This window comes from Papio anubis, chromosome 1 (genome assembly GCF_008728515.1).
Source record: "Papio anubis isolate 15944 chromosome 1, Panubis1.0, whole genome shotgun sequence".
Classification (NCBI taxonomy): Eukaryota; Metazoa; Chordata; class Mammalia; order Primates; family Cercopithecidae; genus Papio; species Papio anubis.
Genome location: NC_044976.1, coordinates 216,330,458 through 216,346,386, shown reverse-complemented (window position 1 = coordinate 216,346,386; position 15,929 = coordinate 216,330,458). Strand labels below are relative to the sequence as shown.

Genomic DNA, 15,929 nt, shown 5'->3' with positions numbered 1-15,929 from the left:
GTACAGTGACAGACTGATAAATAAAGACTATAGATAATTCAGCTACTAACACTGATTTTTCAGTCTTAGGATTATAAATGTACAAGAAAGCTGAAAAATCCTTTTGTATAGGCATAATTTTTCTTCTTTCTATGTTATGTGGGTTTATTTTGCTGTACTTTTAACTCAGGTTGGGTGATTGTTTCATTTTCAGCTTTTTTTTTTTGGTAATACAAAAATATAAATCGAATGTCCTACATAGCACCTTAGCAGCATCCCACCATTTTAATAGATGATTCTGTTCTAAATATTTTTAAATTTTCATTATGGTTATTTATTTTCCCTATGATTTAGAAGTTTTAATTTACAAATAATGAGTTTTAAAAATTGTGTTGTTGGCTAATTGTATTGTAATCATATAATGTGATCCATATGGTACCTGACCTGTAAAATTTTGCTAAGACTTGCTCTGTTTAAAAGTAATAATAATAAAGGCCAGGCACAGTGGCTCATGCCTGTAATCCCGGCACGTTGGGAGGCTGAAGTAGGAGGATCACTTGAGCCCAGGAGTTCAGGACCAGGCTGGGCAACATAGGGAGACCCTGCTGCTTCTCCTTTTTTTTTTTTTTTGAGACAGTCTTGCTCTATTGCCCAGGCTGGGGTGCAGTGACACGATCTCGGCTCACTGCAACCTCTGCCTCCCAGATTCAAGTGATTCTCCTGCCTCAGCCTCCCGAGTAGCTGGGATTATAGGCGCCCACCACCATGCCCAGCTAATTTTTGTATTTTTAGTAGAGACGGGGTTTCACCATGTTGGTCAGGCTGGTCTCCAACTCCTGACCTCAGGTGATCCGCCTGCCTCAGCCTCTCAAAGTGCTGGGATTACAGGTGTGAACTTCCTTGCCCAGCCAACCCTGCTTCTATTTAAAAAAATTTTTTTTGGTAAGACTTGATTTACCCACTGATAAGTACTCAATGTATTCTCCATTTAACAGGTGAAATGTCAAATATATTTGTCCCCATGGTCAAGTTTGTTCGTTGCATGGTTTTAATCTTTCTGTGTCCTTCATAATTTTTTTTCCTGGTCTGTTCTGTGCGTTACTGAGTACGCGAAGTTGCTGACACTAATGGTGGATGTCTCAGCTCCTCACAGTATTGCCAGCTTTTTGTATTTTGAATATTAGGTACATAAGAGTTTTAGTTTGTTCTTTTTAAAAATGACTTTTAAAATTATTATATGGTAACCTTCTTTATCATGAATAATTGTTAATGTAGACACACAATCTTTTTAATTTATATCCTGTATGTGTCTTTCCCCAGTCTTTTTTTTTTTTTTTTTTTTTTTGAGACGGAGTCTCGCTCTGTCGCCCAGGCTGGAGTGCAGTGGCCGGATCTCAGCTCACTGCAAGCTCCGCCTTCCCGGGTTCACGCCATTCTCCGGCCTCAGCCTCCCGAGTAGCTGGGACTACAGGCGCCCGCCGCCTCGCCCGGCTAATTTTTTGCATTTTTAGTAGAGACGGGGTTTCACCATGTTAGCCAGGATGGTCTCGATCTCCTGACCTCGTGATCCGCCCGCCTCGGCCTCCCAAAGTGCTGGGATTACAGGCGTGAGCCACCGTGCCCGGCTCCCCAGTCTTTTTACTTTACTCTAGTCACGAGAAATCAGTGCTTGGTTGTTTACCTCTCTTGAATGTCTTTTTGTATTGTGGTCTCCACCATGCATTTTATAATGCATGTTTATATTTCGTCTAGCACGTTTAGAGAGTTTGCCACAGGATGGGTTTTCAGTCTGTCTTTGCTGTATTGCTGAGAACCCCCATGCATTCCTTATTAAAATGACTTCTATATCTTTTACTGCCAACATGCTAGCCTAGCCTTTCATAAATTAATTTTCTTTTTTTTTTTTTTTTTTTTTTTTTGAGACAGAGTCTCACTCTGCCGCCCAGGCTGGAGTGCAGTGGCTGGCTCTCGGCTCACTGCAAGCTCCGCCTCCCGGGTTTGCGCCATTCTCCGGCCTCAGCCTCCCGAGTAGCTGGGACTACAGGCGCCCGCCACCTCGCCCGGCTAGTTTTTTTGTATTTTTTAGTAGAGACGGGGTTTCACCGTGTTAGCCAGGATGGTCTCGATATCCTGACCTCGTGATCCGCCCGTCTCGGCCTCCCAAAGTGCTGGGATTACAGGCTTGAGCCACCGCGCCCGGCCATAAATTAATTTTCTTACTCTTCTTCCTAGCATCATTATTGTCTTCTGTAGGAAGAAAGAGAATAGTTAGGATTTGGAGACTTTGTTTTAAAACATTTGCTAAGTGTTGGCAATGAATTTCTTGAAGTTGAAAGTGTTTTTCTGCTATGGGGGAAACTGGGAAAGAACATAGTCATTTGTCATTTGTTGTTAAAAATACTCTGTATACAATTATTAAATATTTGGTAAATCATAAAGGAAGTTTCTTATTCCTGCTAGTATGTCTGAGCAACTGGGAGTAGATATCACAGTTTAAAGTGGAAATTTTTTTTTTTGAGTTGGAGTCTCGCTGTGTCCACCAGGCTGGATGGAGTGCAATGGCGCGATCTAGGCTCACTGTAACCTCCACCTCCTGTATTCAAGTGATTCTCCTGCCTCAGGCTCCTGAATGGCTGGGATTACAGGCATTACCACCATGCCTGGCTAATTTTTGTATTTTTAGTAGAGACGGGGTTTCACCATGTTGGTCAGGCTGGCCTCGAACTCCTGACCTTATGATACGCCCACCACGGCCTCCCAAAGTGCTGAGATTACAGGCGTGAGCCACCATGCCCGGCTTAAAGTGGAAAATTTAAAAAATATATAATGCCTCTGGGCTGGGGGAGAGACATATTATTTATTTTTGATGATAAGCTATTTACATGCTTCAGTGTTTTAAGAGGTAAGAACGATGACATAGTGAATTCCCAACTGCCTGTTTGCTCTTAGTACCCAGTACTGTGAATAACTTCTAGTGTATTCTTCCTAAGATCTTCTAAACAAATGTTAACAAATGCCTATATGTTGTCTCCCACTAAACCCTTTTAACAAATAAAAACAGCACACTGTAAACCCTTCTGACTGTACACCCTTGTGCAATATACTTTTTTTCACTTTAGTTTGGTGCTAATTTTATAATTACATAAAGGATTTGCTTTTTAACTGTTGCATAGTAGTTCATTATTTGGATGGCTGTACCTTTATTTTTTAAATTAGTTCTCCCTTTTTTTTGGCGGGGTTGGGGGAAAAGAGTCTCACTTGTCACCCAGGCTGGAGTGTAGTGGAGCGGTTTCGGCTCACTGCAACCTCCGCCTCCCGGGTTCAAGCCGATTCTCCTGCCTCAGCCTCCCAAGTAGCTGGGATTACAGGCATGCGCCATCATGCCTGACTAATGTTTGTATTTTTAGTAGCGACAGGGTTTCGCCGTGTTGGCCAGGCTGGTCTCGAACTCCTGACCTCAGGTGATCAATCCACCTATCTCGGTCTCCCAAAGTGCTGGGATTACAGTCTTGAGCTGCCACACCTTGCCCTAATTATTAATAGTTCTCTGTAATGAACATTTAGGTTGTTTCAACCTTTAGCCATTTTAAACAATGCTATGATGAATAACCACACATATTGCACATGTGCCAATTTATAGAATAAAATCCTAAGGTGAAAGGATGTTTGCCCTCGTAATTTTGGTAGTTTAATTTTGACAAGTAGGGCAAATTGCCCTCCATCAAGGTTATGCCAACTTAATCCTCCTCTCAGTTACCATGTGCTATGTCTTTTATCAACACAGTGTACCAGGTATTTTTTGTCTCTTCATCTCATAGGTAAAAATGGTAGTTTTAGTATGTTTGGTCTCACTATAATAATAAAAGTATCTGTTTTTAAAAGAGCTATTTCTTTTTTGACCTGCCCATTAAAATCTTTGGCTTTTTTTCCTGTGTTGTTGGGATTTATCTTACTGATTTATAGCCGCTTTGTATACATTAGAGAAATCAACCTTGTTGTGAAATTTAATAATGAAATGTTCATTTTATTCTCTGTTTTTCTTTGTTCAAAAATGTTCTGCTTTTAAGGTTTCTAGATTTTGGTTTAGGGAAAAATGACCATATTTCTGTGCACATGGACACACAGATGAACACTCTTCTACACTCAAGTTATAATGATTCCACTGTCTAGTAAGAGAAGTACAAGGCAATTTCGGATGTAAATTTTTAGGGAATACCTCTACACATTGTGCTTCTTGACTGTTGGCCTGTATAAGCCCTGTGGAATATGTGAAAATATTCTAGTCCCAGAACAACAAAATTAGCAGATGGCCCTGATCTGCCAAGAGTGGTACCGTTTGCTTCCCCGAGTAACTGTGTTCACAGACAGTCTGGGGCGGTGCAGGCTTGCCATTTTTATTCTGCCTTGGAAGTCGTCAGCCTCTCCAAAAATTTTAACTGCCAGAGTGATCACTACCATTCTTAGTGTATATCTTCAGAACTTTTTCTTTTCTATTTAAATAAGTATGTAAACAGAAGTTTTATTGGTTAATTGTTTAAATTATCATTTTCATACTGTTTTTAACTTGCTTTTTAAAAAACTAATGATTTTCCAAGTTAATACATATTTTCCTCATATAGGGCTACATCATAATTCATTGTTTCACCATATATTCTTTTTTTTCTTCTTCTTCAAAAAGAGAATCTTGCTCTGTCTGCCAGGCTGGAGTGCAGTGGCATGATCATAGCTCACTCCAGCCATGACCTCCTAGGATCAAGCAATCCTCCCACCTCAGCCTCCTGAATAGCTGGGACGAGAGGCACACACCACCACGCTGGGCCAATTTTTGTATTTTTTGTAGTTAGGGTCTCATCACATTGCCCAGGCTGGTCTTGAACTCCTAGGCTCAAGTGATCTGTCCGCCCTGGCCTCCCAAAGTGTTGGGATTACAGGCATGAGCCACTATGCCTGGCCCTCACTATATATTCTTATACTTAATCTTTATGCCATTTTTGCTGGTGTTTCTGTAGACTGTATTCTTCGCATTGGGATCATTGGGTCCTGACCTATATCTAATTATAATTTTTATAGATATGCTCAAGTGAACCTTCAAGACAATGCTGTTGGTGGGGTATGAGTTGAACACTGGCATTTAAACAAATAAATAATAAAAAAACCTCCCACCTGATTCTGGGAGACTTCTGTGTAAGAAACACTCCTTCATTTAAATGATCTTATTGCCCACCAAAGGACGTCTCAGCAGCTCTGCATGGTATCTGAGACTGCCAAATTTAACCCAAGTTCTCCAATCTGATCTTGCTGCCAATCAACCAAAAACCATCTGCTGCTAAGCTCTGCTCTCCCTTCCCCATGAACACAGCGTGCTCGATTCCACGTGTAGGTCTCTGTCTTTCCCACACTTCCCACTGAGCGTCACTGCCTTAAAAGCCTGACGTTCCTCCGTCACTCCACACCAATCATTCAGCTCTCTCCAGGCCACACTAGTTTTTTGTCTTCTTTGAAGCTTCGTGTACTTTGCATTTTTATTATTTTATGTCTAAAAAGCAGCACAAAATTCTTTAAACATGTCATTTTACTGACATTATTAGCAAGATTCTTTATGCAATACTTAGTATTCAACAACTTTTTTAAAGTACTTTTAAATTATTTGTAAAGATATTTTACAAAGTATCTTTGAGATTCTACGTTTAGATTTCTTGTTTTGTACATTTAAATAAATTTTTCTAAAACTAAACTTTGATAAATACGCTTTCAGATGCATGGTTGAAGCCTGGAGTTTTTTGCGGCAACATTGCAATAGGTTGAATATAGAGGAGTTACTAAAGCACATGTATGAAGTCTGTCAGGAAATGGGCTTAATGGAAGATTTACTGAAGCTGCCGTTTACCGACACTGAGCAGGTAATTACTTACCCGTGTAAACTTGTCAGAAATTCAAGGTAAATTGGTAGTTGACAGTCTATTTTGTTCTTTTTAGGAATGTTTAGTGAATTTTTTGCAGTCCAGTGCCAGTGTTCAGAATCATGAATTCCTTTTAGTGCACCATTTGCAGCGTGCCAATTATGTGCCTGCCTTGAAGCTGAACCAAACTCTGAAGATTAATGTTATGGTATGATTCAAGTTGTCTTATTATGGGGGATAAGAGAATAAGGAAAACTGGAGACTTTTTTGGTTTGTTATGTAAGAGATTACAGTTTGGTAACCACTGTGCCTAGCATTACTTTGAATCCTCAGTTATCTCTGTAACAGAATTGGGAACACGGTATTACTACCTGATTCTTTTATGTATGCCATTTGTGTTCTGATGTCTGCCTACAATAATGCCATTTCAGTCAGGGAAAACAAGAGGAAGATGTAGAGGCCAGCAGTAGGAGTTACATAGTACAAAGATCATTGTGTGGTAGAGGAGGACGTAGAGGCCAGCAGTAAGGGTCATATAGTACAAGATCATTGGACTTCGAGGGTCAGACTAATTCTTCATTCACTCTGTGTGCTTGGGACACACTCTCAGTCTTGGTTTTATCAACTATAAAATGATAACGTCTCCTTGTGAGGTGGTTTTGAGGATGCACAGAGATGTGTGTAAAGTAGAATGTTGCCTGACACGTATGGAGGCTTAATAACCATTGTTTTTATTAGTTGTGAAGAACAAAGGCTTGGTAGCAGACATTTGGAATTTATTGATGGGTAAGGATTGATAAAACAATTAGATATGTGGATGAAGTTCTTGGTTTGGAAAAATGGATATGTAGGTAGGAGGAAGATATTTTTGGATATTCGTAGTTTTATTTTAAATGGTAGAATTTTATTTATTAAATATATTTTATTTTAAATATAGAATTATAGCAGCTAACATTTTGAAGGTTAAATTTCTTATCAATTTTGATATTTAATAGAATGATCGTGATCCTCGTTTGCGGGAGAGATCACTGGCTCGAAATTCTATATTAGACCAGTATGGAAAAATCCTTCCTAGAGTCCATCGAAAATTAGCTGTTGAACGAGCTAAGCCTTATCATCTGTCAACATCATCAGTTTTTCGATTAGGTAAGAATTTCATTGAAGAATATCATAATCTATTGGATCAAAAACGATACTGAATAATTACTTTTCTGAAACTACCTTAAATTTAGCTACTTTCGCTAACACTTACAGGCATGCCTTGGAGATATTGCTGGTTTGGTTCCAGATCACTGCAATAAAGTGACTATCACGATAAAGCTAGTCTTCTCAATTTTTGGTTTCCCGTTGCACAATGTTTACACTATACTTTTAAGTGTGCGGTAGCATTATTCTTAAAACCAGTGTGCATACCTTAATTTTGAAATGCAATATTGCTAAAAAATGCTAACAATCATCTGAGCCTTCTGTGAGGTGTAATCCTTTTGCCAATAGAGGATCTTGTCTCAGTGTTGATGGCTGCTGACTGATCAGCATGGTGATTACTGAAGGTTGAGGTGGCTGTGACAGTTTCTTATGACGACACAGTGAAGTTTGCCATGTCAGTTTACTCTTCCTTTCACTAGAGTTTCTCGGTAGCATGTGATACTGTTTGATAGCATTTTAGCCATAGAACTTTCAGAATGAGTCAGTCCTCTCAAACCCTGCCTCTGCCCTGTCATCTTAAGTTTATGTACTATTCTAAATGCCTGTTGAGTAACAAACTACTCTATAAGAAGGCAGGTTTTGGTCAATCGGACTTTTTATTATTTGGCTTCTAAGTAACGAGGACAACACCGGGAGGATTCTCCAAAGCAGTGTCCAGCTGAGGGAGAGTGACAGGAGGGTTTTCTGGAGAGGGGAGAGGTTGTGTCGTTGTATGTGAAGGAGTGGTCCCGGTTGTGTAGACTTAGTTATTATGTCAGTATATAGGTCTCTGTCATGGTAAGGAAGCTGTAGCACCTCCTGGGCTGGAGACTTCAGTATGGTGGTAAAGAAAGTTCATTCTGGTTTATCTATAATATAAGTTGTTGGCCTGTCAGGAGATGGTTTTTTTTTTTTTTTTTTTTTGAGACAGAGTCTCGCGCTGTCACCCAGGCTGGAGTGCAGTGGCCGGATCTCAGCTCACTGCAAGCTCCGCCTCCCGGGTTCACGCCATTCTCCGGCCTCAGCCTCCCGAGTAGCTGGGACTACAGGCGCTGCCACCTCGCCCGGCTATTTTTTGTATTTCTTAGTAGAGACGGGGTTTCACCGTGTTAGCCAGGATGGTCTCGATCTCCTGACCTCGTGATCCGCCCATCTCGGCCTCCCAAAGTGCTGGGATTACAGGCTTGAGCCACCGCGCCCGGCCCAGGAGATGGTTTTAACAAAGTAGGTCACTAATATTTTACATAGGGTTTAGGAAGAAACCGGCTAAATAGCAGGAGGCTGTAAAAAGGCTGATAGTTGATTAAATTTCTGTAATCCTGGGAAACTCTCTCTCTGTTTACAAATTTTCTCCCTGGAGATACGTCACTCGTCATTCTTGAGGGCTGAGAGATGGAGGTCAGTTTTTTTTGTAACTTTTTAATGTTGGTCAGGGATGCGTGTCTAGAGATGTTAAAGGAGTGAACATTTTTAGATGCTAAATTTAAACATATTTCAAGATCTCAGGATAGGTTGTAATGGCTGGTATTGTTGTAATAAGAGCAGCTATAGTTGAATTTTTTTAAATTTGGAAGATACAGATTTTATTGAGAGGTTCAAGACGTAGGGATAAGTTCATGTTAAACAGGGTGAAGGGAAGGAATCCAAGGCAGCCTGGCAGTGGGGTATATATTTTTTTGGGTGGCCGTTTCATGGCCACCATGTCAGGTTGGTTAGAAAAATGAGCCACCACCCTTTTTAGTGGTCCTAGCATTTGAAAAGTGCTCCCCCAGCTAGCTATTTCCTGCCATTTATGGGACAGATAAGTCAAAAGGTTTAGCAGGTTAAGCAAGGCTACAGTGGGAGCAGTAGTCACTTTTTGTTTGCTTAGCATGTAGAGGAATACATGCCTCAGAGGGACATGTATTTGTCTGAAGATAGAGACATTTAATAGTATGTTATTTGGCTTTAGGTATCATCTTTATATAAGGGAGACAGAGGCCCACATCAAAGATAGTCTCAGTCTCTTTAGTCAGCTGAAATTTTATCATAAGTTGTTGGCATGTCTACTTGTATATACTAGAAACTGGAGTTTGGCACTCTTTGTCGTGAGTTTTATTTAGTGGGTTGTCTCTATTATTAAAAAATATTTTAAAATGCTAAATATTTTAAAATACTGTTTTTAATATTGAAATATGAATGGTGATTGTGTCAGGACAGTAGTGAGTTGTATTGAGGTGGCAGGTGGTAGTGTCAGAAGCAGCAGCCGGTGCCTCCCTTTTGGGTCAGACTTACTACACTGACAATGTCACTTACTACACTGACAATGTCAGTGTAGTAAGTCTGTGTTGAAAGAATATCATAGTGCCTGTATATTTGACCTACAGTTGAATAGTTTAGTAGGACTTACACAGTAAGTAGTATTTACTATAGATGTGTTAGTCAAGGTGACATAAGGAACGTTTTTGTGGAGGGGATAACTGCAGGAAAGGGGAGCTTGCTCCAGTTTTGTGGGGTGAAAATGAAGTTTGAGGTCACCACAAATTGCATGGCTTGGACAAGCTAGGCTTGTGGGTGTCTATCGTATATTCAGTATTGGGACAGATTCTTTCCCTTTGCTGTGATGCAAGAGAAATCGACTAGTGTATTGTCTCTAGTATATTTAGTACTGGGACAGATTCTTTCCCTTTGCTATGATGCAGGAGAAATTAACTAATGTATTGTCTTTCCAGAGACCATAGTCACAGTAATAAAAGGGACTGAACAGTAGAGGGAGAAAGAGTTTATTTTTTATATGGTAATTTATCACCAGTTAAGATTTTTTTTATTTTACAGAAGAGTAATGAGTATGGAGAGTTCTGTAAGGGGGAAAGTTTGAATATATCGAGTATGGCAAGGGCACGTTTTACTTAATGTGTAATATTCCTTCCCCGGGAGTCAGAGACTGGCTTATAGGAATAAGTTGAACCTAGTAGAGCCTGATCTGAGGGCTCTGGTGCAGCATCACTCAGGAATGATGGTTTTTAGGGTCTGAGCCCCTGAATTTTAGGAGAAGAGTGAGTGGTTAATAGCACATGGTCCAAACAGAGTTTAGTTGGTCCGGAGGTGATTAGGATTTTTGAATCTTACGGTGAACCCGGTCTGTAGGTTAATATGGGTGAAGCTTAACCTCAGTGGGAACTAGTAGACTGTGGTTTCACATATTTTGAGAGTTTGTATGTTTTAAAATCGACAGCATGTTTTACTGCCCTCTCGGTCTCAACAGCAGCTCACGTTGAAGGTTCGATCATGCCAAGCAAGCTCTTCTATATAGTAATCGGAAAGGGCCAAGTCCCACTCCCTTTCAGCACCCGTGATAGTGTGATGGGAAGGAGCTTTAGTCAGTTTTTGAGTTCCCTGGCATAGTTTGGCTAGCATGACCCTTATGGTGTTATTACTATGCTTGACCTTTTTAGATGACTGAGATTTCTTAAGTTGTGTGTAACCTCCTCTATTAAATTTCCAGGGCAGAGGACACCCCCTGAGTAACTTTGTAAATGAAGACAGTTCTGTTGTCACTCTGGTTTGGTCAGAGTAAGCCAAAAATCCCAAGACGATGTCTTTGATTAAAACTCTGACAACCTTGTTTGTCTTTTTGTGTGTGACAAGAGAAGGCTTTTATTTAGCCAGTAAAGGTGTCTACACTAGTAGGTACCTGAAGTTTTCGGGTGCTGGGGCATCACTGTAAAGTCTTCTTGTCAGTCTTTTCCTGGCATGCCACCCCAGCTGACAGCTTAGGTTAGTAGAGTCCCAAGGGAGCCCGATCTGGGTGTTATGTTGTACAAATTGGAGACACCTGTTAGATCCTTGATGTTTTATCTTTTAGATCAGGTATCTTTATTAACTAATTGCATAAGATTTGTTTTGTTTTTTACCATGATGTGATGATCTATGACCATATTTAGTTATAGACCACCCTAGGTTTTTGGGAATCTAGATTTTTTTTTCTTTTTTTTTGTCATTAATAGTTCGTCCTTCTGAATCTAAATGTGGAAAATACCCTTCCCATTTGGCTTTAATTCCAGAGATGAACACTTGCGGAGTAGGATGTCTGGGATCAGGGTCATTTGTAAAGTTCACATGTTTGGGTTGTCTTTTTAGTAGCTGTATCTTTAGGTTATTATTATTTTTAATAACCTCAAATTTTTATTTTTTATTTTTTTGGTGACCCTGGCAGTAGGCCATCGCTACCCTTTTAGGTAACTGTCCTGCTGCCTCTAATAGCTGTAATATTTTTAATATGATTAACCTCCTTATTGTCTGCAGTCAGGAGGCCTCAAAAAAAAAATGCACTGTAGGCATGGATTACAGAGAAAGCATACTTAGAGTCTGTGGAGACGTCCTGAAGACAAGGCTCTGTCTAGTCAGGGATTGTGGGCTGTTCGCCTCCTGAACTCCAGGTGAGGACAGCGTGTATGCTTTGTTTTTCTCGGCCCCTTTTTATGATGTTACTCTGATTTACAAACAAAGACTTTGTTAACTTCAGAGTTCTGAAAGGGTTTGTTTTTTAGGTCCTTTTGAGGAGAATACATTTTACCACCAGTGGTGGAGGATTTGTGTAGGGGCAGTTCCTGATTTTAGGTCCTGTTGAGGAGAATACATTTTACCACCAGTGGTCGAGGATTTGTGTAGGGGCAGTTCCTGGGAGGTGGGCAGGAGCATGGCAGGGTTAAGCATCTGGCACACCTTGATGTGGCTGCCTCTTAGTTTAAGTTTCTGTTGTAACATCCTCCCCTCAGTAAGCAAATGGTGTCTCTGTTTTTAGCACTCTGGATAACTGAGGACCTAGACCATTAATGTCTGACCCATGGTTTGTTTTTAAGCTTTTCTCGTTACTAGGCAACTTGTAACCACTGTCCTAAGACATGGGGGCCATTTCATGGCCCCCATGTCAAGCTGGTTAGAAAAATGAGCCATCACCCCTTTTAGTGGTCCTCGCATTTGGGTAAGTGCCCCCCGCTGCTAGCTATTTCCTGCCATTTATGGGACAGATAAGTCCAAAGGTTTAGCAAGTTCAGCAAGGCTACAGTGGGAGCAGCAGTCACTTTTTGTTTGCTTGGTTAGTTGTTTTTAGTTTTTTGAAGGCTCAGTTGTATTGTTTATCTCATTTAAAAGGGTCTGATTCCGGCTCTTGTAGCTTTTTATAAAAAGGCTTTGTTAAAATACCCAAATTGGGAATTTGTATATGACAGAATCCGGCCATTTTCAAGAATTTTGGGTTCTGAGGAGGCGGTATTTGATACACAACCGTTTTCCTGTCCTGGGAAAGACACCCGGTCCCTGAGAAAGTAAATAGCCTCGGGCTTTTTTTTTTTTTTTTTTAAGGTTTTATACCCTCTTTTAGCTAGAAAGTTTAGGGTATTTTTACCAGATTCCTCTTTAGAGGAGCTAGTAATTAAAGTACCGCTTACGTATTATATTTTTCTCTTTTAAATGTGAAATTCCGGTAATCCCTGGAGACCCTCCATCTGTTTACACTTTATCATTTCAACACTGTAGATTCCATCTCAAGAATCCACTTGTCTATCTGTAAGAAGCAATTCCTCATTTATTCATGTTTTATCATGAGATTACAGCAATTTATCACATCTTTAGTCTGTTTTTGTTTTTTTTAAGAGACAAGGTCTTAGTCTGTCACAGACACTCTAGTACCGTGGCATGATCATAGCGCATTGTAGCCTTGACCTCCTGAGCTCAAGTGATCCTCCTGCCTCAGCTTTCCGAGTGGCTTAGACTACAGGTGTGTGCCACCATGCCTGGCTATTTTTTGTAGAGAGGGCCTCACTATGTCGCCCAGGCTGTTCTCAAACTCATGGCCTCAGGTGATCCTCCCACTTTGGCTTGCGAAAGTGCTGGGATTACAAGCATGAGCCATCATGCCTGGCCCAGGCTCTGCTTCTTTCTAGTTGTCTTGCTCTTCCCCCCATATCTGCGGTGGTTTTCTCCACTGAAGTCTTGAAGCCCTCAAAGTTATTCATGAAAGATGGAATCACCTTCTTCCAAACTCCTCTTATTGTACAGTTTGACTCCTCCCAGGAATTAGGAATGTGCTGAATGGCATCTAGAATGGTGAATCCCTTCCAGAAGGTTTTCAAAGGACTTTGTTCAGATCTCTCAGAGGAATCACTCTGTGACAACTGTAGCTTTATGAAATGTATTTCTAAATTATATCTTGAAAATCGAGATGACTCTGTGATCCAGGGTTACAGAATGGATGTTGTGTTTTCATGCCTGCTAACAGCATTCGTCTCCCTGTACATCATCAGAGCTCCTGGGTGACCAGGTGCATTATCAGTGAGCAGTAATATTTGAAAAGACTTTTTTTTTTCTGAGTAGTTCTCAACAGTAGGCTTAAAATATTCGGTAAACCATGCTGTCAACAGATGTGTTTTCATCTAGGCTTTTTCCATGGATAGAAGGCAGGCATAGTAGATTTCCCATCATTCTTAAGGGCCTTGAGATTTTTGGAATGGTGATTGCTTTTAATTTAAAGTCATCGAGTACATTAACCCCTAACTGCAGAGTCACCCTGTCCTTTGAAGCCAGGCATTGACTTCCCATTCATGTGTTCACTGAAGTAGCACTTTTAATTTCCTTCAGGTTCTTTTTTGCATTTACAACTTGGCTAACTGGCATAAGAGGTCTAGCTTTTGATTTAAAGTCATAGACATGCGACTCTTCCTTTCACATGAACACCTGAGGTCTTTGTAGGGTTATTTGTTGGCTTAATTTTTAGATACTGTCGGTCTCAGGGAATAAGGGAGGTCCTTGGGGAAAGGGAGAGACAAGGGGGAACAGCTAGTCAGTGGAGTAAGTACATGCTGTTGAAAAAATGGTGCCAGTAGACTTGCTGGACACAGGGTTGCCACAGACCTTCAATTTGTTTAAAACAAAACACATGGCTGGGCACGTTGACTCATGCCTGTAATCCCAGCACTTTGGGAGGCCGAGGCAGGTGGATCATGAGGTCAGGAGATTGAGACCATCCTAACTAACACGGTGAAGCCCTGTCTCTACTAAAAAATACAAAAAGTTAGCTGGGCATGGTAGCGGGCACCTGTAGTCCCAGCTATTCGTGTGGCTGAGGCAGGAGAATGGCATGAACCGGGGAAACAGAGCTTGCAATGAGCTGAGATCGCACCACTGCACTCCAGCCTGGGCAACAAGAGCGAGACTCTGTCTCAAAAACAAAAACAAACAAAAAATACAAAAATTAGCAGGGCATGGTGGCGCATGCCTGTAGTCCCAGCTACTCAGGAGGCCGAGGCGGGAAAATCCCTTGAGCCTCGCAGGCAGAGGTTACAGTGAGCCAAGATCATGCCACTGCACTCCAGCCTGGGTGACAGAGCAAGACTCCGTCTCAAAAAAAAAAAAAGAAAAAATTAGCCGGGCATGGTGGGTATGCGTGTAATCCCAGCTACTTGGGAAGCTGAGGCCAGAGAATCGCTTGAACCCAGGAGGCAGAGGTTGCAGTGAGCCGAGATCATGCCACTGCACTCCAGCTTGAGTGACAGCAAGACTGGTCTTAAAAAAACAAAAATTATATATATAATTTTTAGCTACTCTTACCACGTAATGTGTGGTTGTTTTTTGTAATCATTCTTTCATATGCTTTTATTAAAATCCTGTTTGTTAGAGATGCAGTTAATTCTAACATTCTTCATTTTACAGTTTCTAGACCCAAGCCATTATCAGCAGTTCCAAAGCAAGTTGTGACAGGAACTGTGTTGACAAGATCTGTTTTCATCAACAATGTGTTATCTAAAATTGGAGAAGTCTGGGCAAGCAAAGAACCTATAAGTAGCACCACACCTTACAATAGGTATGTTTTCTTACATGTTTCATGGTCATGCTGCTTGTTAATCTTTACTGGACATCAGCATCCACTCTCATTGCCTAAGTTTATTAGTGTTAGTGTATGTAAAAAAGATAAACTCTGTTTCTTAGAAGAATTTTTAAAAACCTTTAAAAGTGAAATGTTCATTGTTATTTGTAAGCAATGCGGAAATGTACAAAGTAAAAAAAAATGAAAACCCTTTGTTCTCCCATCTAATCCACTTGTTACCAGTGCTCCTTGTGATACATTAGAAGTTAAATCTTTATGTTTGTAGTTCAAAAATAGAAGAACCATCTCCTATAGTGTATTCGCTCCCAGCTCCAGAGCTGCCTGAGGCGTTTTTTGGAACACCAATTTCAAAAGCATCACAAAAAATTTCTAGGTAAGAATTTATTAAATCATTCTTAGAGACACAATGTTAGTTGGTAATTACAATTATAATTTTTAATTATCTTTAACATTTTATAGACTATCTTAAATTATTAAATGAATATTTTAATATTTGCTTTTTATTATACTTTGGGCAGCAGTAATTTTAGGAAATTTTACATCAGGTAGTGTACTTAAAACATTTGTTTAATAATTTCAGACTGCTTAGTGGACAGGAGTGAAGTTTGTCTCATGAGCAAACTATTAACTTACTTTCCTTGTTACCTCCTTGTTACTAGACCTCTAAATGAAGGTTGTTTTTATACTTAGTTACAAATTAATCTTGGGTAGCTCACTGAAGCTTTCTTCTGTTCAGCATTGCCTACTAAAATGTCTTGTGTTGCTTCAGATGCAGCACTTTTACATCTTACCTGTGGTGTTACAAAAATAGTCAACTTGAAGTTTTGTATCCAAGATGAAATTGTGATTGCAAGTATTTACTTACGAGCATTGGTTAGTTGAAAAGTGTTCATAATTATCTACCACAGAGAACAGAGTATGTATCTTAATGTATTGATTATTCTTAATATGCCCAGGATCATTGCAAATTTTTTATTGTTTTATCATGGACAAAATTACAT

At 40.2% G+C, this 15,929-nt stretch overlaps 1 protein-coding gene across 8 annotated transcripts in view; it reads left to right on the top strand.

The window, feature by feature from the left end:
- Positions 1 to 15,929, top strand: part of AHCTF1 (AT-hook containing transcription factor 1) — a 98,107-nt gene that overhangs the window by 53,485 nt on the left and 28,693 nt on the right. For all 8 annotated transcript variants that reach the window (XR_004180445.1, XR_004180446.1, XM_031660226.1 and 5 more), the window contains 5 exons: positions 5,735 to 5,879; positions 5,956 to 6,087; positions 6,875 to 7,025; positions 14,754 to 14,904; positions 15,194 to 15,301. Coding sequence is in view for 6 of the 8 variants with exons in the window: in XM_031660226.1 (XP_031516086.1) it covers positions 5,735 to 5,879; positions 5,956 to 6,087; positions 6,875 to 7,025; positions 14,754 to 14,904; positions 15,194 to 15,301 (687 nt within the window). In the remaining 2 variants the exon portion in view is untranslated. The remainder of the gene's footprint in view (positions 1 to 5,734; positions 5,880 to 5,955; positions 6,088 to 6,874; positions 7,026 to 14,753; positions 14,905 to 15,193; positions 15,302 to 15,929) is intronic.